Source organism: Vigna umbellata, chromosome 5 (assembly GCF_029865625.1).
Source record: "Vigna umbellata cultivar VRB3 chromosome 5, Vumbellata_1.0, whole genome shotgun sequence".
In the NCBI taxonomy this organism is placed as follows: Eukaryota; Viridiplantae; Streptophyta; class Magnoliopsida; order Fabales; family Fabaceae; genus Vigna; species Vigna umbellata.
Genome location: NC_142169.1, coordinates 30,709,360 through 30,733,958, shown reverse-complemented (window position 1 = coordinate 30,733,958; position 24,599 = coordinate 30,709,360). Strand labels below are relative to the sequence as shown.

The 24,599-nt window shown below is 34.9% G+C and overlaps 4 protein-coding genes across 6 annotated transcripts; 1 reads left to right on the top strand and 3 right to left on the bottom strand.

The window, feature by feature from the left end:
* Nucleotides 1–331: 331 nt before the first annotated feature.
* PEX6 (peroxin 6) lies at nt 332–7,217 on the bottom strand. Of its 3 annotated transcripts, XM_047301345.2 has the most exons (16): nt 6,872–7,212; nt 6,155–6,799; nt 5,830–6,073; nt 5,507–5,642; nt 5,012–5,195; nt 4,416–4,607; nt 3,490–3,774; nt 3,251–3,322; nt 2,113–2,199; nt 1,885–2,007; nt 1,632–1,742; nt 1,508–1,546; nt 1,295–1,416; nt 1,073–1,217; nt 761–841; nt 332–634 (listed from the first exon to the last, which is right to left on the bottom strand). In XM_047301345.2, exons 1-16 carry the CDS (start codon nt 7,100–7,102, stop codon nt 545–547), a joined length of 2,787 nt encoding a protein of 928 aa, XP_047157301.2. In that variant the 5' UTR covers nt 7,103–7,212; the 3' UTR covers nt 332–544. The 3 variants fall into 3 exon arrangements, 2 of the variants coding, with proteins under 2 accessions (XP_047157301.2, XP_087947570.1); XR_015779724.1 differs by lacking the exons at nt 332–634; nt 761–841 and having other exon boundaries at nt 1,076–1,217; nt 1,295–1,400; nt 6,872–7,217; XM_088091444.1 differs by lacking the exons at nt 332–634; nt 761–841 and having other exon boundaries at nt 1,118–1,400; nt 6,872–7,217.
* Nucleotides 7,218–7,772: 555 nt separating this feature from the next.
* On the top strand, nt 7,773–9,691 carry LOC124828113 (large ribosomal subunit protein eL19z). Its single transcript, XM_047301343.2, has 5 exons — nt 7,773–7,934; nt 8,302–8,424; nt 8,895–9,208; nt 9,340–9,395; nt 9,484–9,691. The coding sequence occupies exons 1-5, from the start codon at nt 7,823–7,825 to the stop codon at nt 9,506–9,508; spliced, it is 630 nt and encodes a 209-aa protein (XP_047157299.1). The 5' UTR covers nt 7,773–7,822; the 3' UTR covers nt 9,509–9,691.
* Nucleotides 9,692–11,432: 1,741 nt separating this feature from the next.
* LOC124828112 (catalytics) lies at nt 11,433–17,881 on the bottom strand. Its single transcript, XM_047301342.2, has 15 exons — nt 17,517–17,881; nt 17,359–17,431; nt 17,230–17,251; nt 17,058–17,136; nt 16,895–16,927; nt 16,538–16,686; nt 16,203–16,359; nt 15,544–15,784; nt 15,142–15,383; nt 13,455–13,718; nt 13,254–13,364; nt 12,727–12,951; nt 12,439–12,642; nt 12,113–12,289; nt 11,433–12,034 (listed from the first exon to the last, which is right to left on the bottom strand). Exons 1-15 carry the CDS (start codon nt 17,844–17,846, stop codon nt 11,828–11,830), a joined length of 2,514 nt encoding a protein of 837 aa, XP_047157298.1. The 5' UTR covers nt 17,847–17,881; the 3' UTR covers nt 11,433–11,827.
* Nucleotides 17,882–19,262: 1,381 nt separating this feature from the next.
* Nucleotides 19,263–24,599, bottom strand: APG3 (Peptide chain release factor 1). The gene is made up of 15 exons (XM_047301341.2): nt 24,387–24,599; nt 24,251–24,307; nt 24,098–24,178; nt 23,951–24,008; nt 23,754–23,857; nt 23,170–23,221; nt 22,707–22,756; nt 22,427–22,492; nt 22,184–22,348; nt 21,662–21,734; nt 21,421–21,553; nt 21,053–21,110; nt 20,867–20,914; nt 20,398–20,481; nt 19,263–19,607 (listed from the first exon to the last, which is right to left on the bottom strand). Exons 1-15 carry the CDS (start codon nt 24,558–24,560, stop codon nt 19,536–19,538), a joined length of 1,275 nt encoding a protein of 424 aa, XP_047157297.1. The 5' UTR covers nt 24,561–24,599; the 3' UTR covers nt 19,263–19,535.

Below are 24,599 nucleotides of genomic sequence, written 5' to 3'. Positions count from 1 at the left end.
CTAAGTTATTCCACTAGATAAAAATAAAAATAGTATATTCCAAAAAATTCCTATAAATTATATTGAAGTTATAAAATTTGTGTACATTAAAAATCATACAAATATTGTTTATCAATTTTTATAATGCTATAACTACATACCAGGAACATTTGTTAATTTCAATTAAAATAAAAAGTAAAATTATGATAAAAAATACATTACAATAGTTATAAGATATTGTATCTTAAGAGAAAGATAAGAAAGATGGGCCCTTAAGAGTTGGGCGCCAGAGGGGTATTGTGGGGTCAGGCAAAGGGTGTAGCAAAACAAAAAGAGAAAGTGAGAATGTGAATGATGGAAACCAATAGAAGAAGAAGCATTTTAATAAAATTATATTGTTAAATTAAAACATATATGATGTATCATCATTATTTAAAAAATGATAGAGGAATGAGCTAGGTCTGTGCTTGAAAGTCTAATGGCCAGCTAATATACAGGTAGTAATACTATGTACCCTTCACTGGAACCCTAATAGACAGCAACAAAAACAACATGGTAATCAAATTCATCCAGAGGTGCCTTCAAACTGATCTCTCAGTTGTTCGTACTTCTTAAGCTCAGCTATTGAGAGGGAAGGTGACAGCTCTTCTAAGACCTGAAAATGCCACTCCAATAAATAGATACACATAAACAGCAGGGAAAACAATTCATGGATAACTTGGTAACTCTACTAGTTTTATCAGTTTGAACCACCAGATTTTTCAACAGGATAGAAAGTTACCTGGACAAAGTCATCATACTGAACAACAACAGAATCTGCTTCATTGTCTTTGCTGGTCGACTCTGGATTTGCACTCAAAACCTAGAAGAAAGCAATGAAATTAAGGACCCTTTTAATCACATAATAGTTTGTGTAGTTTTGTATAAGTTTCTGAAATCTTAGTTCTGGCATTTTGCTTGTGACAGTAAATACAGGTTGCAATTTCCTTTATAAATGGATACTCCACTATAATCTCAGAATCCTTAACTGATCTAGTATCAAGCAAATTTCATGCAATGTAACGGCAGGTCCTGTGATCCTGGTCAAACTTACTTTTCTCTTTGCAGCATGGAACCAAGCGTCTGCACACAAGGCATACATGTCTGCACCAGTGAAGTTTGGTGGACATTTTTTTGCAATGGAGTAAAGTGAGACATCTTCATGCAATTTGAACTTTCGGGTAAGAGCTTTCAGCACCCTAGGAAAGATCAGAGGTTCACAATAGTATGTATGAGATATTTCACAAGAACATAGCAGGAAAAGTAGGCCGATTACCGTTCCCTGTAAGATGCATCAGAGTTAACTCCAACATACAGTAGTTTATCAAATCGACCAGGGCGCAGAAGGGCTGGGTCTATCAAATCTGGTCTATTACTTGCACCTATAATAAACAGATCCTATTAAGAGCCCAGGACAGAGACACACACGTTAGAATAGAATAAGATAATAATATTTAGCTAAGAATAAATATTCAAGCAGATAAAAAACCTGTGTTGAATCACTTAAGCCGTCAATCTCTGCAAGCATCTAATAACAAGGGGAATGTATTACATTAGGAAACCCAGGGAAGAAAACTGCAAACATCATGGTCTTGCTCAGAATATGAAATCACCTGAGAAACCACTCTGTCCATAACACCCCCAGAATCTCCAGAAGCACCCCGAGCTGGTGCAAGTGAATCAAGCTCATCAAAGAAGATGACACATGGACGTGCAGATCTTGCCTGTGAACATTTTGAACTTCAATTTATCAAATTCTGTTCAGAGAACCGCCTGGTTGACAGTAAAGAGACACAGTATACTTACTCGGATATAATTCAAATTTAGAAACTATTTTTGATAAACTACCCTGAAATACTACTATACCTTCTGGAAAATGTCTCGAACGTTCTTTTCAGACTCTCCAATGTACATGTTGATCAGTTCAGGACCTTTCACACTAAGAAAATTTAAGGAACATTCTGTAGCAACAGCTTTTGCCAATAATGTCTGTTGTTAGATAAAAGAGCAAGGCAGTCGTGTTAAAAATCTTTTGTAAATAAAAGAAGAGGACCGAGGTAAAGAATTGCCATTTACAATTACATGACAACTTACTTTGCCAGTTCCAGGGGGACCGTACAAAAGAACACCGGATCGCTTGCGTAATCCAGATGCAAATAGATCTTTATGCAAGAGAGGTAACTACAACACGAAATTCGGAATGAATTAGACATTTATCAATAATAGACAATAAACAGTGTTTTCAAAGCTATCTCGTTCAGCCACATGTGCATACACGGGTACCTGTGTAAACTGACTTACGGGAAGTTTGTAATCCTTAGAGTGCCTACAGTAATTCTCTAAGTGAATCTTTCACATTTGTTTTCTGCTGACCTTAAGTTCTATGGTTGTTCAACAGACTTGTCCAAAATAAAGACAATTCTTTTCTCAAGTTGTTTATGTGTTCTTTCTTCATTGAATGTTTGTATTGTTACTTCTCGAATTCTTAATATCGTGATCACCAACAAGACTTTTCTCAAAAGGAAAAAATAGACTGAAAGTGAAGCCCATATTATTTGCCATTCCATAAAAAGAGTCAGCATTAATGCCGGGGAAAACTCCATGACCTTTTATGTTCGGAAGGGTCTTCCAGTTCAAAGAGCCTATCCAATCGCTGTTTAGGAGAAGGCTTAATAGCTTTCCCAGTTGAGCATGCAAGAGAACTTATCAAATTTTCACTTTTGACTCTACAAAAGCACTTCCTTTTTACTTTTATTCTTATACCTATCTTAAAATTAAAATGTAATTTAACTGAGTCAACTTACGATATATGGCAACCTAATGTATGTTCTAATGTGTTGAGGATAGATAACCAAAAGCTTCTTTTTACACCAAATATATTTTCAAGTTATTGCAACAGTATTGTTTCCGATACAGTGAGCAAGAATGTAAACTTATCAGAAAACGCGTATTGGACAGTAAAAAATAAGGTGGTAACATGAATACAACTTGTCTCATTAGCTAAAATCAACTTAATGACCTAAATCTTTGGAGAAGCTAGACTAGAGAGCTTAAAAGTAGAGGTGAACAAGTGATTTTATCTTGTACGAGAGGTTTTATTCATTTTACCACCATACTCCTAAAAGTTCTTCTTCATATATTTATGCAAATTAACTCATAAAAGAGGGGGAAATTGTACCTTCAAATAGGGGAAAGTAACAATCAATATAGTTATATCATACAAGAAGAATACCTGAACAGTATCCAGAATTGATTTTTTGACATCTTCAAGCCCACCAACATCTTCCCATTTCACGTTTGGAACCTGCAAAAGAAAATCCACACTTCAAAATTTCTGTGCATTGAGGAACATTTTTTCCCCATAACACATGTTTTCTTAGATATACATTTGTTGGCATCAGTACAACAGAAAATTGTTTTGCTTAAATGCAGACAAGAAAATCATCATGAAAGCCCAATCACTAAATTTACCTTTGGAGTACCCAATGCTGACGCATTTCTTTTCTTTGATCGCTCCAAAGCATTCAACAAGTCTTCTTTCCCAGGAATCTGATGTGAAACTTTCCCGTGATTGGTGTCCTCTGCCATCTTGGAATTAAATAAACTATCTACATCATCAGAGACGTCTTTGTCTACTTTAGCATTATTTCTCGGAAATAAGTTGGCACCGGCATCAGCAATTAAAGCACGAATATCTCTGGGCATGTAACCAGATGTCTGTCCAACTATTTCTTTTACTAAAGCTTCTGAATCAGTCTGCAAGAGGCCACAATGTAATCAGTCAATTCTAACACACCTAGGCAATGATCTAATCAGGGATTCAGGAGCACAAATTATAGCATTTGTTAATAATTTGAACAAATTTGGATGTATAATCTACATTATTATAAAAAGCATGTTCCAACATTTGGTATCTCTGTTTTTTTCACTTTCCTTAATATTTTTGGCTGAGAATTGAGAAGTAAATCAGAATTTCAAATTGATCTCATGGCACCATCTTTCTCCCATTCTCAACTTTAAAGGAAGTTCTTTACTGATATTGTTTTCTTTTACAATTAAGTTTTAAGTCAGTTTTTTTTCGGTGTTCTGAAATTTATTGAGAGAAATGTCATGACTGGTTTCGTTACTAGTCAATTAATTAACCCAACAAATGACAAAAACATAATATCAAGTTCCTATAAGACCTTTTCCATCAAATTCTCAAATCAAACAATGAAACGACAATGTATATTCTCAATATATGTTGTTTAAATTCAAAAGTAACACACATATGTTGTCATTTAACTTTCGAACTTGATGGAATGTAAATAAAGAATTTGATCTATGTTTTGTTCAAAGAAAAAAGAATTAAAAGTTGACACAAACACAACATGAAGCTCCGTTCCAAAAACCCTTACATTAGAGAAGAGTTCAGAAAAACTTTGCAATGACTGTAATAGCATTTCAGCTCTTTGCTCTTCAGTCAAAGGCCCCATGCTTATTTCGTGGCTAAAACAGCGTCTGATAGTTGATGGAAGACCTTCTGAACTGTCAGCAGCAGCAATCAATAGGACCTGATGTCCACTTGCCTTTTCAGCACTCGTCTCCACCTTCACCAACATGCTGTAAAAGTAAATTTCTTTGAAATTCAAGATTCTAGTAAAAAGTAAAAGACAACTTTGGTTTCTGAGGTTTTTTGTGGCCCTGATTTGGATTTACCCTATGACAGCTAATTGATAATAGATGTAAGAGTGCTGTAATAGAAGACAACATGTTGGGTATCAATTATTTTTCAGGAAATTATTGCTTTTCTTTGTCACAAGCTCCGTAAGAGAGCTGAAAAAAAGAGTGATCATTTCTCCATTTCTTTTGATGTTAACTTGATTTACTTTTTCATCTGCCTGGCAACAGTACAAAACACAGTATATGCCATGTGCAGGAAAATTGATTGACAGAAAAGGTTGAAGTCCAAAGAACAATGATATCAACAGCAGAGTTCAAAGTTAGATCTTACAGATTCAACGTTTGATTTCCCCAGGGAATTACTATCATATTGTTCACTGACGGGCTCAGTGAATTTCCTAATAACTGCAGCAACTTCAGATGTATTTCCTCTTTGATCATATGGTGAACCCTCAGGCGATTGTGATTCTCGAAATACATCAAAATGACGAAGAAGAAGTATTGCTGGCGAGTACCTGTAATATTATCATCCGGTAAGTCCAGACTAGAAGCTTAGAGAGAAATCATATCCAAAACAGTAAACTTCTCAGTGCCTGACATGATCGGTGAGAAGGTGAGGAGCCAAAGGAAAGCTTTATCTAATAACTGTTAGGTAGGGAGAAAATCCACTACGAAGAAAAAAATCAGGTGAATAAATTAATGGAACCGTCTCTTCCTGTTCCCATAGAAAAGTATGCAATTTCATCATCATCAAAACAAAAATAAGCAGGACCAAAGTTTTTGCCGCAATATATTTTCTTATCATTGCTAGTATTCAAAATATAACCTTCGAGCTGTCTTGAAAGCTTGTGCTAGAGCAACAGATGTTCTATCAGACACCATAAGATCATGACAGTTATATTCCACCACATGCAAGCCAAGTCGACAAGCAACATATCTAACGACAGTCCTTTTCCCACAACCTGCATCATTACGTTATTTAGGAAAAACAACATGCATGGCCGATGCATTCCAAAACTTCCAGTTGACAATTTAAATGAACAAAAATTGAGGATGTCAAAAGATGATCGAAAACACAAAAGAATTTGAAGTATCAATGAGAAAAATACTGATTCCTTGCAGAACAAAGCATCGGAACATAAGACATACCTGCCAAACCATACAATAGAACAGACACCCTAAACTTGGAAGAAAGCACTGATGGACAGAAAGTTGGTGTGAGTATCGAAGCCAAGATGTTCACAGTATCCCCTCGCAAAGGCACCGGTCCTCCAGGTTCACCAATTAACAAATCTGGAGGGAGTGCGGATGGAGAACTCCCTACCAGCACAAGAGCAGTTAAGGTGTTATTGACACGAAAAAACTGTTCATCTGATGGTTCCATACCAACAACCTGAAGACATGAGTTACACTCTAGCAACCAACCTGACATGTTTCTCAAGGTTTAACAAAAGCATGGGAGAGTTCACAGTACCTTGAAACAGATAAGGTTGTCATTTTGATTTAATGATCTTTGGTTACAAGGAATGCAAATGGGGGAATTGCAATTCCAACTTATGTTAATCCCAAAAACATCTCCCTTGGACAAGAACCTGTCGACTTCAAAGTATTTTTGCAATGACAAGTCGATCATGTCTTGCCGCTCTTCTGATTCAAAAGGTGAACTTGATCTAATAGATTCAAGGATGCCACATTCTGGTATCTTCACAAAAGAAACCCTCAGAAGAGAGACAAACTTTGGAGGCAGAGCAAGTGGTTCCAATTCTACGTCGATGACAGAATCCACAGTTATTTTAGCAGCATCCTCATCACCCCTTTTATCTCGAGGACCGAAATAAGAAGCCAGAGCCTCTTGCCCGTGGTGAAGAATGGATTTTAAGCACGCAACGTGCAAGTTAAGGTTAAAGGCTAAAAGAGGCGATACATAGGCTATTTGATCATCTAACACAGAACCATTAAAAGGGAAATGACAAGAAGGAAAAAAAAGCATTATTCGAGGAGAAGAAGAAGAAGAAGGACTAGAAGACTGTGAGTCTGTGTTAGCCGTGGTGCCTGGTGGATCCAAAGCAACAGCCACTGCAATTTTCTGTGTGTTGGTGCCAACATTCTTGACAAGAACCTGATAAAAATTGCAACTTAATAATCTAGAATCGAAAAAAAAGGGAAATTGAGTTAAAGGGGTTTGAATTACCGGTGAGCCTGAAGTGATGGAGAGGGTTTTGAGAAGAGGGGTGGAGAGGGCAAGCAGGGAAGAGTGGTCGACAGAGAGATTTGTGAGGTCGGAGAATCGGAGAATTCCGACAGGAAAACGGAAGAAGGAGGGAGAAGAATCATGGTGGAAGAGATTGGCGGTTGGAACAGTTGAATTGATGACATGTTTGGTGGAACACAGTATCAGAGGCTTTCTTCTTCTTTCCACCATTTTCAATCAAAAACCTTTACTTCTCATTCCTGTCTTTCTTTCTTCTGCTTCCACCAATTGTTTCATTTCAATGTGAAGTGTTTGCTTTGTGATAATATGTCTCTGTTTCTGCACTCACTGATATTACACTGAATTAATTTTAACAAACATAACTTTGAATTATTGAAGATATCAAACATATCTATTTTCACTTATAAAATTACTACTGAAAAAATATCCGCACATGTGTATCCAGTAAAAGTATTACTAAATTATATAATATTTTTAATTCTTAAAACAAAAAGTATTAATAAAAAGGTAATATAAAAATAAATATTTTTTATAATTTTACTATAGATATTTTTTATTGAATTGCAAGATTGAAAAAGAAATCATGAAGTTATGATTTCGTACGCAATTTAATCCTGTAACTAGATATATTGTGGCCTATAGTTATATCACATTATAAGACTTAAGAACAAATATTGTGTACAAACATAAATAAAATAAAATACATAACAAAATTACAGAAACACTAATTTTGTACACACACAAGGTTTTAGGTTAACAAGCAAAAGTGTTGGGCCCATATGACAGTCCACAAACAACAAATGGTCTGGGTCTGATTAGGCTCAGCCCAATCTTGATAATTTGGGCTTTAGACATTGTATTTATACACTGACAACAAAAAATGAAATTAGGGTTTTGTTCTCCCCGTTGCAGCGTCAGAGAAGGGGAAACATGGTTTCGCTGAAACTGCAGAAGCGGCTTGCAGCCAGCGTGCTCAAGTGCGGAAGAGGAAAGGTGTGGCTTGACCCCAATGAAGTCAACGACATCTCCATGGCCAATTCTCGTAATTATGCTCACCCTTTCTCTTAATCACCATCATATATCTTCGCCTTGTTTATCAGTATTATTGTCTTTATTTATTATTATTTATTTTTCTTATCTAAGCGTTGAAAATGGAGGACTTATTGTTCGATCCGAAGTTTATTGTTGTTTGCAGTATTATATTTCTCGTAATATTAGATTGTATGCATTTTTCTATATGTAATCGCTATTTGAACTGTTCTTAAGTTAAATAGTGCCTACTATCTGCAGTGTGAAAGGGGTTTGGTACGTGTGAGCATTTGCTAAGATTTTTTCAAAATCCTTGAGTTGTTTCATCGTGTAATATGAACACGTATTTTTTACTTAATATGGTAGGTTTCACTTTGCAGGGCAAAACATCAGGAAGTTGGTTAAGGATGGGTTTATCATTAGGAAGCCAACCAAGATTCACTCCCGATCACGTGCTCGTAGGATGAAGGAGGCAAAGAGGAAGGGCCGTCATTCAGGATATGGTAATTATTCCCAGTAACTTGCTTAATGTAAAATAAATTACAAACGAGCAAGAATTAACAGCTACATACAGGAGAATAAGACTAGAAGATAAAATGAATGAACTGATTGTTATTAGTTTATTTTTTCCGAAAGATGATTTTAATTTATGCATTAACTTGGGAAGTACATTTGTTTACAAGGGTTTATTGAAAGATTTATCTATAGAAAACGAAATTTAAGGCTGTTGGACATGTTTATATAGAACGTATGGTTATGGTCTTCTTGTCACTGGTCATCGCCAACTGCCAGGATTTTTCTAAGTAGGTAATTCAGGGGATGACGAATTTGCTTGTTAGTTTGTGAAGGAAGACAGATTCTTATTTTATTCTAATTATTGTTGGGTGGCATAGGAGTTACTCTTTTATCCTCTGGAGAGAGGGGTTGGAAGAGTGTCGGTGGCTTCTTATAATGTTTATGTGAATACTATTAGGTAAGCGTAAGGGTACAAGGGAGGCAAGGCTTCCCACAAAGATACTCTGGATGAGAAGGATGCGTGTGCTCAGACGGTTGCTTCGCAAGTACAGGGAGTCAAAGAAAATTGACAAACACATGTACCATGATATGTACATGAAGGTCAAAGGTAATGTTTTCAAAAACAAGAGGGTTTTGATGGAGAGCATTCACAAGTCTAAGGCTGAGAAGGCCAGAGAGAAGACCTTGTCTGATCAGTTTGAGGCTAAGCGTGCAAAGAACAAGGCTAGCAGGGAACGGAAAATTGCACGGAGGGAGGAGCGCTTAGCCCAAGTGAGTTTCAGTGTCTTGGAATATATGTACTTGTGTTTTTTTTATTAAAATCGGCGATTTGCTGCACCATGAGCGTGTTCACTGAAGTTGGAAATGAAGATTTTGACAAATTTTCATTGTTAAATGTTTAGGGTCCCGTTGATAAGGCATCTACAGCACCCAGTGCCCCAGCACCCCAACCTGCCCAGTGAGTCTTACTGTTTTTGCTTATTATGCTATATATGTAGTTTTTGGTTCTTGATGAACTTTGGCTTACTTGTATATCTTTTATGCAGAGCGCCAAAGAAATCCAAGAAGTGAGTATTTTTGATGAATCTTTGACTGTACCCGAAAATTTTCTCTGCAAAAATAGTTACGAGGAGTATGTTTCTAAACTTTTTTTTGTAAGTTTTGTTTGTACGAGAACATTTTATCTTGTATACTTTAAACTATATGTTGTCAGTTTTTACTGTTTTTCGTATTAAGATTCACTAGTTTTTTGAAGTACTTGTGTTATTCTTCTACTCGCATCATAACTGCTATATTGTGCTTAAAAAAACTTCTAACCACCGAAAAATTAGGATGTGCTTGAATGTTTTAATCAATGAAACTTCAAACCCGTGGTTATAGAGAAATTTTCGATTTTTAAACACCGAACAAGTTTCATTTATTTTATATAAAACTAACTACTGAAATCACAATTATATTTACATACAAGTGTTCTGATTTTTTTTTTGTTAATGTTTATTAACAAACAAGTTTTGCGATGAACTACTACTCCAATTTAAGGTATTACATGTAGTAAAATATGACATAAAAATATATTTTCTTGAAGGACTTGCCTATAGTATGCAATATAAGTTGCCTCGAAAATATAATATAAATTTCTTGGTGATATATCCAAGGTTACAAAATTAGTATGAATATTACAATAGGCAACAGAATAGTCATATAACAAAAAGAAAGAATGAATAAGTATTAAAGAAAGATAAATGAGTAGAATTTTTTTAAGTTAGATATGCTTAGAAACCTCAAATAAGGTTCAAATTCTAAGCTTGAACTTCATGCCTGCAAATAATACAGCACTTGTTACTCACTTTGAAATTATAAATAATAAGTTGATATATACACTTGGAGTATGAATGAATTATAGGCTTTGGACATTATAGTATGTGATTGCTAAGTGTCAATTTTTTCATTTAAAAAATGCTTTTCTATGTAGATTTTAAGTTGTTTTGTAAAGATAATTTCGTAATAATAATAGATTTTATTATAAATGCTTCAAAAGAATAATTCAAAATATGAATACTATATATTATATTTCAAAATTAACTTTGATTCCTTATTTTCAAATCATTCTTTCTTTGAATCGATAACCGTTTAGGAAAACCAAATTGTTAAAGAGTAATAAGTTTTTACTTTTTTAGAAGAACAAATTTTAGAGGATAATTATTTTTTAGAGTTTGAAAAACTTCATACTAAAATTAGTTTTTTAGACAGAATTTTAAGAGGATTGAAAAATTATATAAGAGATTATCTCATACATTTTTTTCCAATTTTATTATTTATGTAAATATTTTTTAAACTAAAATAATTATTTTACTAATTTTATTCTTAAGTGATATTTTTTTAATTAACTAACTTTTATTTAAATTTATTAATTTAATTATTTTTAAACTAAAATAACTATTTATATAAAAATCTAAGAAAATAAATACAAATTATATACAAAAAAATTACAAATTTTATTTATTTATTTTTATAATAATAAAATAATAATTTTATTAGTTTTTATATAAAAAATAACATGTACTGATAAAAGTAATTTAATTGTTTAAAATTAGACAATTTCGAAACTTACTTTATAAAATTAAAATTCAAAATTCTTCATTCTCTTTCCTTTATTAAATTCAAGAATGGAGCTGATATAGCAGCAAAGATTTCTTTAAAATTAAAATTGATTGTCATTATTTTCAATCTCTAATATAAGCTATTTTTTATATCTGAACATTTTTAAAATATTTGAAGTAATAATTTTTTATATTTGAACATATTTAAAATATTGTCCAAACAAAAAAAAACTTAAATATAAATTATAAATGTTACAAAACTAAAGGATTTAAAATAAAATACATTCAAATTTAATATATTTCAAAACTTCAATCCACAAGATTATGCCTTATTTCAAAGCTAAATTCTTGTCATTATATGGTGTTACTAACAAGAAGTGTCACATATCACTATGTACACTCAGATCGGAAAGGTTTTTGAGTTTACTATGACATGACACGAACAAGAAGACATGAAGGATTTAGCCGTAGCACTGTGACTTTATTGTGCCTGTATGAGAAGAAAAAAGTAAATATATACTGACAGACCCCAGCTTTTGATAATTATTTCAACCCTTATAACATATACAAACTTCCATCATTCCATGTCAAATTTGAGCAAAATTTGAGGCCCCTTAACACAGGCAAACGAAAAGGGTTGCAACCAAGCATGCATCAATCCCTGAACTCAATGGAGAATGTTACCTACCTTTATTTGACAGAGAAGTCAGAACCAACTAGTTCTGTATAAGACAAGGGGATCCAAGAGGGAGCTTTCCCTGACGATCTTACCCAAATCACAACCACTAGTTTATGTGAACAAAGAGGAAGGTTTTTTAGAGAGTAAAGCTTCAAGTGAAGAAGGATCAGTCAAGGGGGGACTACAGGTGAAGTTTTGGCAAACAAGAGCTACAACCTTGTTGACGTCATAGTTATTTTTTGCCATGAGAGAGACATTGTTGTTATTTACTTCCCAAAATTCCATCTCTTCTTTGTTACTGGGGTCTATATGAATAACCTGTGATCAACACAAGCACTAATGTTATTGACGACAATCAGAATGAGATGTAAAGATATAAGGAGTAACTGTACTTACTGTTCTGTTGGGGTCATATAATGCATGAGCTGCGGCAAGCATGTTTTCAAATTCTTCAGACGTCCTTCCACCAACCACGACAACTTGTTTCCTAGAAGGTACACGCAACATGTCTGCTGCACAACACATTAGAGGCACTGCCATAGCCATATCTTTCAATCTTTTCTCAAAAACTGCCTGCATTGTCATTTCAAGAGAATTCTGGTCAGTTGCAACTGACCCAGTGATCTAGAAACAGACCTCAAATAATCCCATCCCACCACTGTTAGCACATATATGAGAAGAAGCGATTTTTAGGAGGAAAAGGGCGGAAGGGTGTTACGCACCAATAGATGTTCTGCATTTCGCTTATAATTCTCAGCCTTACTTCCAGAAACCATGGAAGCCAATCTTATAAGGTTTATGGCAGCAACCGAGTTTCCAGATGGTTCTGCCCCATCATGATCTTCCTTCACACGGAGGAGAACTGAAGAATCTTCTCCTGTATTATTGAAATATCCACCTCCAGCCTTATCAAGAAACAAAGCATCCTACAAGCAACAACTATCATTAGCAATTCAATGCCTGGTATACAAGAAATACAATTTCTATGGTGTCCAGACAATCAATATTACCTGGGTTTCCTGCAATTCAATGGCCCATAGAAGCCAGCTAATTCCACCACCAAACTCATACAGATCCAGCAATCCTGAAATCAGAAAAGCATAGTCATCCAAGAAACCAGGAGCTTTAGATGGAGAACGTCTGAAACTATGGTATAGCCTGCGAGTCTCCACATCATAAAGATGCTTCCTAATAAAAAATGCTGCTTTTTCTGCAATTTTCAAGTACTCCTTTGGCTGAAATATACATAAACAAAAGGAGGAGAAAGTTAAAGACAAAAGGAAAAATCAAGTTGGCTGTGTTCCTCCAACAACTTTACCCACTATTCCTTCATAACTTAAACAATCAATGTCCTCTAACTCAGAAACTACTCATTATCCAAAGCCTTAATTGTGATCCACAGTTTAAAATTATATATCTGTATGATAATTTACAGATATCTTCCACAGACACCATAATATAAAGTAGGACTTTCTCATCTTTTTAAATATTGGTAGCCATTCATCATCAATGCTATATTAGTACGATGGAAACTTACTTCAGTGCCAACAACAGGAAAGTAGAATTTGGACCCTTCCGCTTCGCCCTTGAGAATCTTAGAAGACCTGGCAAAAGAAGAGACTGCCAATCCATTCCAAGATACAATAACCTAAGAGCATAGGAACCCTCTGAGAGTTCACATAAACTCGTTGAAGTATATATCATAATAGGTGAATCCTAAATTATTCAAGGGAAATACCTTGTCATCCAAATGTGGCTTTGGACGCCTTGACCTTGCTTCAAACAACTTACGCCTACATTCTCCCAGAATTTCTTGATATGTCTCAACTGACATGCCATATTTTGATGCCAGTTCTGAAGGTTCCTTTCTCTCAATTAGGACATTCTTTTCTTTGAATTCATTGTGAGGATCACTCATTTCAGACAGGTCACAGTTTCCCGATTGCTTTATGTAATAGTGCTCCTCAAAAAGAGCAGCATGCTCTCCTAGTATGTCTTGAACCTAGATACAACAAACCAAGTCGGAAGTCACCTCCAAAAATAATACACCAACCAATCATTAATTACAACAATTTGACTACAAAATGTCACGGACCAGTAGATAGGATCGACAATTACACGAGGAAATCGGGACACTGATATCTGATACCTAATTATTCTCAACTAGAAATATTCTATTTTTATTTGGATGGACAATATAGAAATCTACAAGAATAAAAAACAATAAAGAAAACATTATCCCCAGAGTGTGCAATAAATATCAAGGAGATCCACTAAAAAAAAAGATATTAAATATATGACAAAATTTAAAGGAATATCGTAACTAACGAGTTTAAGCAAATATTTCCTGAACGACTTTTGTAGTTAGAATGTCCTTGACAAAGATTAACACATTTTAATATTGAAAAATACAGTTATTAACCCACACGATTGAACTACCAGCTGAGTATGAGGTTTCAGAAACATTGAAAGTTTCTGATCTTTTTCCTTATTATGGTGAAGAAAGCACTAACGACTCTGGGGCGAGTCTTCTTCAACTTGACGGGGAAAACTAGAAATAAAGGAAGTCGTTTTGGCTGTAGTTTTTTTGGGGAAATCTCTTTAGAAATGTCATAAAAGAGAGGAGCTTTCTTCAGTATGTGAGAGTGGCGGGTGGCTGGTGGAGGGAGCTTCACTTACCGAGAGGGATGAATTCGAGTAGTAGTTAGGGGAGGATCAAATCCGTTTATCTGAGCAAATTATCAGTGATGATGAACACATTTTGCTCTTGAAAAATACAATTACTAATTCCCACAACATAAATAAATTGTTTAAATTGACTCCTTAAAGATTTTCATCTTACTGTCACATCAGTGGGTTATTGTGTCCTGTCGGCAACTTGAAGGCCATGTCAAGTCCTTTTATGTCAGCCGAGCACAGATAGTCTAAATGGTTTTGAAAGGCCAGATGATGGATTTGGACCAAAAGAGGGCGCCATGATTTGGAAGGTTTATGAGAGAAAGCAAAAAGTGGGGCACAAAGTTTAGTGTTTGTCATTTTGACAGAACTAGTTATGCATAATATAGATTCCAAGATAGGAAGGGGACATAGGGATGAGTGGTGAGAAGATAGTCGGCTACGGTTATTACTCTTTAAACATGATATTGAACAAACATTTTCTTCTGAGGAGCACATTCCTCTCCTTCTGTCTATTACTTCTCCTTCACATGGATTTAATTAGTGATTAATACAATCAGTTTTCTGCATACTCGATTCTGGTTCCTAACCTAATTGGACCCAATTAAAATATATAAAGTTTTTAATGAATTGATTGAACCGATTTATTTTTGGGTACCAAAATAAAGACTTGTATATATTCAGGAACCTACAATGTAATTATTCCTAAAGAAATATAAGGAAAGTCAAACAGGACATGAATGAAAGACCTCTTTTCTTTCCCATATGTAAAAGGCTCCTTCCTTTTTTCTTGCAGCTCCTTCAGTCTCTGCACTGTCAGCATCCTCTGCTGAAAAGATTTCACCCTCTGGACCAATCATATCTCTCTTTAAATAGTCAAGGATACCCCGTGATATATATGAATAGAAGTTATCTTTAGTGATAGAAAACGCATCTAGATAAACATTAGCAAGCTGCCCTTGATCATATAGCATCTTCTCAAAATGTGGAACTGCAAAGATATGAACAGCTCAACAATATAATCATAAGATTTCAAATCAAGGGGCATTGGATATAACAGCACATCCTAATTAAAATGGCCCAATCAAATTGTACAGGAATAGCTCATATATACATGTACAATATTTACTCAAAGTCCAAGGTAAACTTACCGTGCCAGCACTCATCCACGCTGTATCTGTGAAAGCCACCTCCAATATGATCATGAATCCCGCCTTTTGCCATGCATTGCAAGCTAAAGAGAACCATTTTCTGACTTCCATTAGCCCCATCCAATTTTCCTGTCTCCTCCAACTTTTTGGAGTGATATAGCATCAAGTTTATCTCAACTGGTCTAGGAAACTTCGGTGCAGATCCAAACCCACCAAACTTTGGATCATAGGACCCAGAGAGCTACAAAGAAACAGTAGATTGAATGATATTTAACATTTGAAACACTCAGCATAAATTAAGGATTTAAAACAAAACATCCAACAAATGCATGCAGATATAATATCATTCTCACAGTATTAAAAAAACAGAGAAGAATATCTTTGATCTACGTCATTACAATATAAAAATCTTACTATTCTGTCTGCTATCAGCCTCAAAATTCATTCTTTGTGAGTGAGAAAAGAAGATTGCCATGTTTTTAATAATTTCTCCATTTTCATACAGAAATAGCACAGATGACAACAATACTGTGTATAAGAAAGCTCTATTTTCTTTTCCCATTTTCCTTTTCTCCCCTTTAGACATGTCTAAGAAATGGAGGGGAAGGTTTCCAGATAAAATTGAAATGGTAGACAAAAGCATATGCTCAAAGCCTCACCTGCTCTGAGCACAGACGTAATGCCTCAGCCGGAACCTCATCGGGCAGTTTATCAGTATCTGCACTAGCAGACATTGCCTCAGAAAGCTGTTCAATTGCAAATGCTCCACTCTTAATCAGCATATCCCTCTTACTATCCCAAGCCTGTTTTACTTTTCTGGCGAAAGGTAACAGAAAAGAATATATAAATACGAGCCTCAAAAACCAGAATACAAATTTAAACAATTGACCTGAAGTTTTATACTCAAACATTTTTTAATGCCATCCGTCAAATTTACTCAGAGAAGTGCCCAAGCAGGTTGAAAATTCTAGTTAACACTTGCAATATCTCTCACCTTAGTATAGTCTTAAATCCAGGTCGCCCGTACTTATCATCAGGGGGGAAGTAAGTTCCACCCATTAAAGGCTTCAAGTCGGGGGAAAGAAACACACTCAGAGGCCAACCTCCTCCACCGTACAAAGCCTGTACATACGTCATGTATACCTAAAGACAAAAGAAAATCCTTTAGTAAACCTTGTTACCTGGTGAAACCTCAACTTCTCTCCATCAGCGTCTCAACCATTCAAATTCCAAAGGAATTTTAGAAGTTCTTAAACACCATTTTGGATATAATATCATGGTAGGTGCTCTTAACTGCCATGCTTCCAAATATATAAATTAAATGAAAAGTTAAGGTATCGATATTCTATACCTTATCAACATCTGGTCGTTCCTCTCGATCCACCTGCAGTATTAAGACATTAAAGAAAGACAGAACAAAACATAACAACCTGTGAAGCAACATAGAGTGAAAACAGAGAGAACCTTTCGAGAAACTAAAATTCAAAGTAAAATAAAAGGAAAAATTAAACGACCTTAATGCTAACAAACCAATCGTTCAACAACTTTGCAACCGCTGCGTCTTCGAAAGACTCGACCTCCATAACGTGACACCTTACAAATAAACACTTCAGATTCCGAAAACGTTCAAAGATGAGATAAAGAACAGGAATCGTGAGTCACACACAAACGCGCGCGCGTACATACCAGTGACAAGTGCTGTAGCCAACTTCGAACAGAATCGCCGTCAAGAACAGCACAGGTAAAGCTTCGCAGTCAATTACGCAAACGAAATTGGCAAAAGGAAAAACAGAATAGAGAAAGGGAGAGAATTACTAGATAAGAAGATAGGCACGTCGCGCCTGCGCGCTTCGGCGAAGGCTTCTTCGCCCCACGGATACCAATCAACCTTGAACGGGGAATTACAGATAAATAAGTAAATAATTGTAATTATATAATAGTGGAAAGGAGAGAGGAGAAGGGTGAAAAGTTACAGGGTTGTGTGCGTGTTGGAGAAGGTAAGGACTCTGTTCGGAAGCGAGTCGGTTTATGTGGTTGTGGAGGGAATGAGAGGAAGCCATGGGGATGAGGTTGAGAGTGAGACGTTTTGGTGAGAGTGGGAAAGGGAATTTGAAATTTGAAGAAGGGAAGGGTTGGTGAGAGAGAAGACGTGGTAGGAGGAGAAGAGAGGGAGAAGAGGAATGGGTGATGCGGTGAAGCATAGAAAGGATTGTTGGGAGTGAGTGAGAATGAATGCTATGTCCGAATGAACGAAAGAACACAAGAGTAGTAATATTTGCCTCCCTGGGGAATGGAAATTGCATATCGTAGAGGGACTGGGAGGTGAGTTGCTATGTGTAGCTCTTCCCTCATCAACACTTGGACCTTCGCGGTCGTAAACTTAAGAAATTATTATTTTCACTGCATATTATTATTAAATTGTTGTTACTGTAAATAGATTAGTATTTTAGTTTATAAGAATTAAACATTGATATAAAAAATACAACGTCAACAAAAGTAGAATTAAAATTTGACTTTAATACGCTGTCTTATAAAAATCAATATCTTATGTGTAATCCTAATGCTCTTGAATATTTAAGATGTGTTTGTTTTCCTGATTGATGGTTCAGTCTCGTGTTTGTTTTTAGTGATGACAGCAGAAATGGAAGGAAAGAGAATCGTCGATTATTTATTTTGATTCTCCAATAGAATAAGAAAGAAAAACAGAGAAATACAAATAAAATATTCTTTTTTACACAGACAAACTAATATATATATATATATATATATATATATATATATATATATATAATTTTGCTAATTCAAGTTTTAAGATTAAAGATATTTTAATAACTTTTATTATCTAAATTAAAAAGAAGAAACTTTTCAAATCCTCTTTTATTCATCTCTCTCACTTCAACCTTTTCTCTGTCATCGTTAATGTAGTTCAATTGAAAAAATCAAAAATATTTGTTCATTCAAGTTCTCTTCAATTTCACCATCTTCACTAACCTCTTTAATTTCATCATCTTCAAGATGAAAGAGAAAATGTTGGACTGAGAAAATGTTTGAGTGAAAGAGATGAAAGAGAAAGGGTTAAAAGAAATGAGAGAGGTGAGCAAGGGTTTAAATTTTTTTTTAGTTTTGAGAACGAAAATTATTAAAATACCCGCCTTAACAAATCCATATATATATATATATATATATATAACGCAATTAATTGTAGATAATATGATATAGTAAAATAATAATTATTAAAAATGATTTATTATGTAATAAATATATCATTTCATAATTTTTAAATTATTATATTTATCATTTGCAAATTTTTCATTTATGTTTCACTTTCTTTTCTATAATCCAGAAAAACCTCACTTTTAATTCTCTTGTCCTAGATCATTTTTCACTTTCTTAAATCGCAGTGTTTCCTATCCTGAAATAAGTTCTTTATTTTCCCCTAACAATAAAAAGAAACATATTATTCGAAACAAATAAAACAAAACTAATGATTTCCAAGTGATTAGCCAAAAAGGCTGTCGTAAAACTTAGATAGGCACTAAGCTCTGGTCAGAAATTAATATTACTCTTTTATATTTTTATCAGAAATGGAACCCTAAAAAACCGTGTTGCTTTTCAAGCTGCTTCAACATTAATATATATATATATATATATATATATATATATATATATATATATATATATATATATATATATAGCTACTTCCAAGTTTCAACCGTACGTGAGAGAAGGAAACACAATGCAAGAATTAACTGCACCATTTTACATTATCAAACAGATCTTTACTCATAACTATAGGATTAAATGTCCGTAAAAACCTATATATAATTAAATGTTACATGAAAAAGTGCTCCCTATTCACTGCACATTGAATCAATTTGATACGTATGCTCCAACTTAGGATGATGGACACATTCAGGGGAACAACAATACGATAGATCGTCCATTGTGAAAAGTACTACAGCAAAAAATTTCAAATAACTTGGGCAAGATTATCAGCCAGCCGTAGCTCCTACAGATTCAGCAAGTTCTTCCAGAAGTTCCTTTTGCTCCATTGTAGCGCAAGACTGCAACAAGAAAGGGTTTAGAGAAAGCAGGGCTCTGATATATGCGAAGTAATTTTATTCACTAAATCATATTAACTCATAAATGGCAAAGTGCGTAGCGTGGTATACCCTTTTAATGTAGTAAAAGTGCAACTTTTTGTCAGTCTACTGTTTATCCTTCTTTACGGTTTGTCAATTATGTTTTCACTATATTTTATTCTTTCAAACGTCCAAGCAGAGTGCAGGCCCATGGGTGAGTTGCCTGCCTTCTTTTGCTGCAGTTTCCATTCCCTTGCAGTGTTTTAAGGTCTAAACAAGTTATTTTTTAGTTAATGTGACTGAATTTCGGTCAGAGAATCAATGTCGTTGCAATCCAAGAGTTTCAATGATTTTGGGGGGTCTCTGAAGCCCTTCAAATTTTCTTGTTGCAAGTTCTTGATTACCAGACCCATTTTCATCTTAATACAAACCTGCGTAATCTAATCATACCAAGAGGAGGAATACTAATAACATACTCTCGGTCTGTCACACTCTTTTGAATACAGTTTCTACTATTAGTTGAAATCTATCGAAAATTACACAATTTTATGGGTCCTACTTTTTATTTAATGAGTCATCCTCTCGTAGTTTCAAATGAATTTTAACCATTAATAAGAAATGTGTTGCTATATCTCCCCTGGTGCCTTAAGTATAAGCCACCTCAACAAAGTGCACATGTGCCCTACATACACCACTTTCTAAGCATATTTTCTACACACAGCCACACTGGGAAACACAAGCAAAAGTCCAATCCATGTGTTAGGTAATATACCTGAACAGCATCTTCTATGTCACCATCAAGAAAAGAGGTGAGCTCGTAGTTTGTCTTCAATCTGTGGTCAGTAACCCTGTTGTCCTGATAGGAAAAATTTAAGTGTCAAAAATTGGCACTAAGCAACCTTAGTTTCCTAAAGAAAAAAATGAAAATTTAACAACACAGCTATATTCTACCTCTATTATGTCAAGAACTGCATCATTCTAGTTCGCTGAATCTTATTCACTTCACTCAATGAATATGATTATCAAAGATCTTCAAAATAACTTATTGTTTATTATGTCTCGTTTCTCACGTGTCTTCTATTTTTCTAAGAAAAAGTATCAGCATTGTTCAACTAACAATTTATAAAGGGAAAATTTTCCATGAATAAAATTATAAAGAATTGAAATTCATTAAATTTCGGAAGGGGATTGGAGAGACTAATAAGTGAGTGTAGCTATGTTAAAATATATTTAGACAGTACCTTATAATTGTATGTCCGAATTTTTTCTGCTCGTGCACCTGTACCGACCTGTAATTGGAGATAGCGAGGCAAAAAAGTTTTAACTCAACAACAGTTTGCTCACCCGTATAGCAAGTACACCATATAAAATTTAATTCAATCAATATCCCACTAGTATTTCAAATATCAGCACAAGAAGGAGCATACCTGTGATTTCCTTTGGTTTCGTAATGACTCTTGTTGTTCCCTTAACTTGATCTCATATCTGTTGAAGAGTATTGTATCATTTTACATGTAACATACTAAAACAAATAGGCTAAAGAGAACACTTGAAAAAATTACACTAGTCAACTCGAGTATTTGGTCAGTTTTTGGCTTCTTGATAATAATATCCTTTAGTTCCTCAAGAATAATTGAACAGAAAGATTGAGATATTTTATCATGTGAACATGTATATAAGAGGAAAAGGGGAATAAAGGTGGAAGACATTTCAGAGATAAACACGACTCTATTCTAAAACCAGACTTCTGACGTTGGCAAGAAACCAAAAAGCTAATGACAATGTCGATGCTTACAGTTTTGCTCGGAGCAACTGAAATGCACGATTCTTGTTTTTAAGCTGTGTTCTTTCTTCAGTACAAAAGATGCGGATTCCCGTTGGTTTATGGAAGAGATCAATGGCTGTTTCAACCTTGTTTACATTCTGACCTGCAACATATCTTTGCATGAGATTTCATGGAGGACTTTATTTCTTGCTCCCAGGAATATAAAGATTGATTACTTGACTAAAAAGGTCTCATGGTCCTAGATATTTACCTCCAGCACCCCCAGAACGTGCAGTCGTCAGTTCAATATCTTTGGGGTCAATTACGACTTCAACTTCATCAGCCTAAGTAAATATTCCAGGTCAATAGATATAGATATTGTTTTTAAATCTTAAAAAAAGAGAAGGCATGCATATACTTACTGAATTATAATGCTAAAAATTAAACTGATTAAAGAACGTAAGAATTTAGAGAAAAAAAATTCTGTACAGCATCATCCTATAATTACAAAATTTAAGCTACTTTCAACAATATAGATAACAAATTCAGACAACACTATATCTATCTCTATATCTATAACTATACACACACACACACACACACTTTAGACTTAATCTCGATACTTGTATGATTAAGATAGACTGCTATACAGAAGTAGTAACTTTTGGAATAAAATGTCAAATTAGAAATAGTCCACGTGCAAAAGACTTTAGACAATGTTTAGATTGCTTTCAAACCTATACGTTGGGATCATGAATAATTTATTGCTAAAAGCCATAAATATGTACTCCACCTCTGGCATGATAGCCACTGTTGCAGTAGAAGTATGTACCCGGCCCTGTGCTTCTGTTAGAGGAACACGTTGAACTCGGTGGACGCCAGATTCATATTTCAATTTACTGTAAACACGATTTCCTTTTATCTCCATTACGTAAGTTTTGTATCCTCCTTTTTCTGCCTAAAAGATCGCAAAAAAATTATACAAATTGCATAAGCAATGAGAAAGTGTTTCTGTTTGAGTTTTTATGAGGAATACCGCAGAGCTTGAGACCAGAGAATACTTCCAAGAATTCCTTTCGCTATATCTTTCATACATTCGGACCTGATTCAACACAAAACACCATCAGAATATGCTCATAATTGAACTTCACGTTAATGGTTCCTTCGTTTGAACCACGATAATAAAAAAGTAGCAGTGACAGTTAAACAATTCAGAAATTGTCCAATAATAGATTTGTCATTTGTTACATGTGTGAGCACTTTAAGCATTCCACATGGATTAAACTCGGAAAGGACAAACGTAACCATGTACCTACAAGATCACCAGCCCAAATTCCAGCCTCGTCACCACCAGTGCCTGCTCGTACTGCAGAAGTGAATGAAGATAAAAAATCCTTAAAGCTAGAAAAGTACATGAAGAAACAATGTATTGATATGTTAAGCTTCGCTATCCAGAATTGTGGAGTGCAACTACGGTGTACATGATGGGAGAAGCCAAATTAGGCACTATGTTATGCATATAAATTAAATAAACGAATAACACTCCTCGCATAGAAAAATTGAAAAACAATAGCAAAAGTAATTCTATTAATCCAGTTAATAAATTTCTTAATAATATTTCTATGTTTCCTATTATTAAAATGCAAAAATCACTCAGAAAGATTATAATTTAACTTTACGTCCTATGGCACAAGTCTCTCCCATGATGCATGAAACACTCAACTAAGCCATAAAGTAAAATCATTGCGCTACGACAATATAAAGAAAGAGAGTATGTACCTTCAATCATTATGTTTCTAGCATCCAGAGGATCACTGGGAAGCAGTAGCATCTATCATTATGTAGGACAAAATTAAGAAGTTTCAAAATACAAAAAATGGGGGGAAAATATAGAAGTAGGAAGAGAGGTTGAAAAACTCAAGATAGCCAACGGAAAAAGTGGTTACAAATAATGAGAAATATTAAGAGGAGATTCCTAGCAATGTTTTCAAAATCAAGGAATGAAAACTCATGAGTCACGATATCCAGTAACAAAAGAGACTTCATATTATGGGAGTGATGAAAGCAAGTCACAATTCCTCTCATTGTTTTGAAATTTCAACTGATTCAACGTTTTGGATTGATGATTGTTACCGCATTGGAATTGAACTAGAAGAAGCAAACAAAAACAAACTTTCACGTGAAAATGCTGCATTCCCCAAGCCAATACATTACTAGAAGAAAATTTCACGAAAGAACATATAAAACAGACTTAGAATTTAGTAATTCAGATTTTGGACATTAAAACACAAGTCAAAAGCAAGACAGAATATGACTTGAAAAAAGTTGCAGCTTGCAATGCAATTACAATGTTAAAAACAAACCTTAAGCTGGTCCTCAAGCTTAGCGAGTTGCTTGGACAACGAGTCGATTTCATAAGATATCATCTCCACCATATCCTCATCATTTCCAGCATCCTTCGCTAAAGCTAAACGACAATAGTTCAAAAAGAAAACAAAAATCGATATCATTCGACCTTCAACTTCAAGTACCTAACCAAAGAGAGAAAAGTTCAGAAAACCTTTGGTTTCTTCTAGAAGCTTCTCACAGTCCTTAAATTGCCTGTAGACGGACACAACCTGCACCACAAATAACATTACACAGTTTCGTCAACACGTAAGGTTTAATTTCCATGCAAATGAGTAAATAGTAATATAAATTGTAGCACCTCATCAAGCTCTGCCACTGATTGTGCTAGCTTCTGATACTCCTTTGGATCAGACACGATGTCTGGATCAGCAAGCTTGACCTGAAATTTCATCTATGACACCAAATCCATCACAGAAAATGGAAGCATAATAGCGCGTAGTGTCATACATACCGATAATTCTTTCCAGGTTTTCTCCGCAGAATCCAACTTCGTTATCAGATAAGGTTCCTGCAGTTCAACGGTAATAAGAAAAAAATACATAGTCGATTCGGCAAGTTGTTGCGTTTCAATTATTTTAGTGACTTACCGCCATGCAAACGATTCTTGGATGTGTGAGTTTGGTGGCGACGCGGCTGAATGTGGAACGGCGTCGCATATGGAGTAGGTCGCGGCGCGTGACGCATATTCGAGCTGTGAAACTCGCCGTTAAGCTATTCATGGCCATAGAGTGACTGGATAGAGAAGGGAACGGCGCGTACATTAATGCAGAGTGGTCATTGGCGTTGGTGTTTGGATGAGA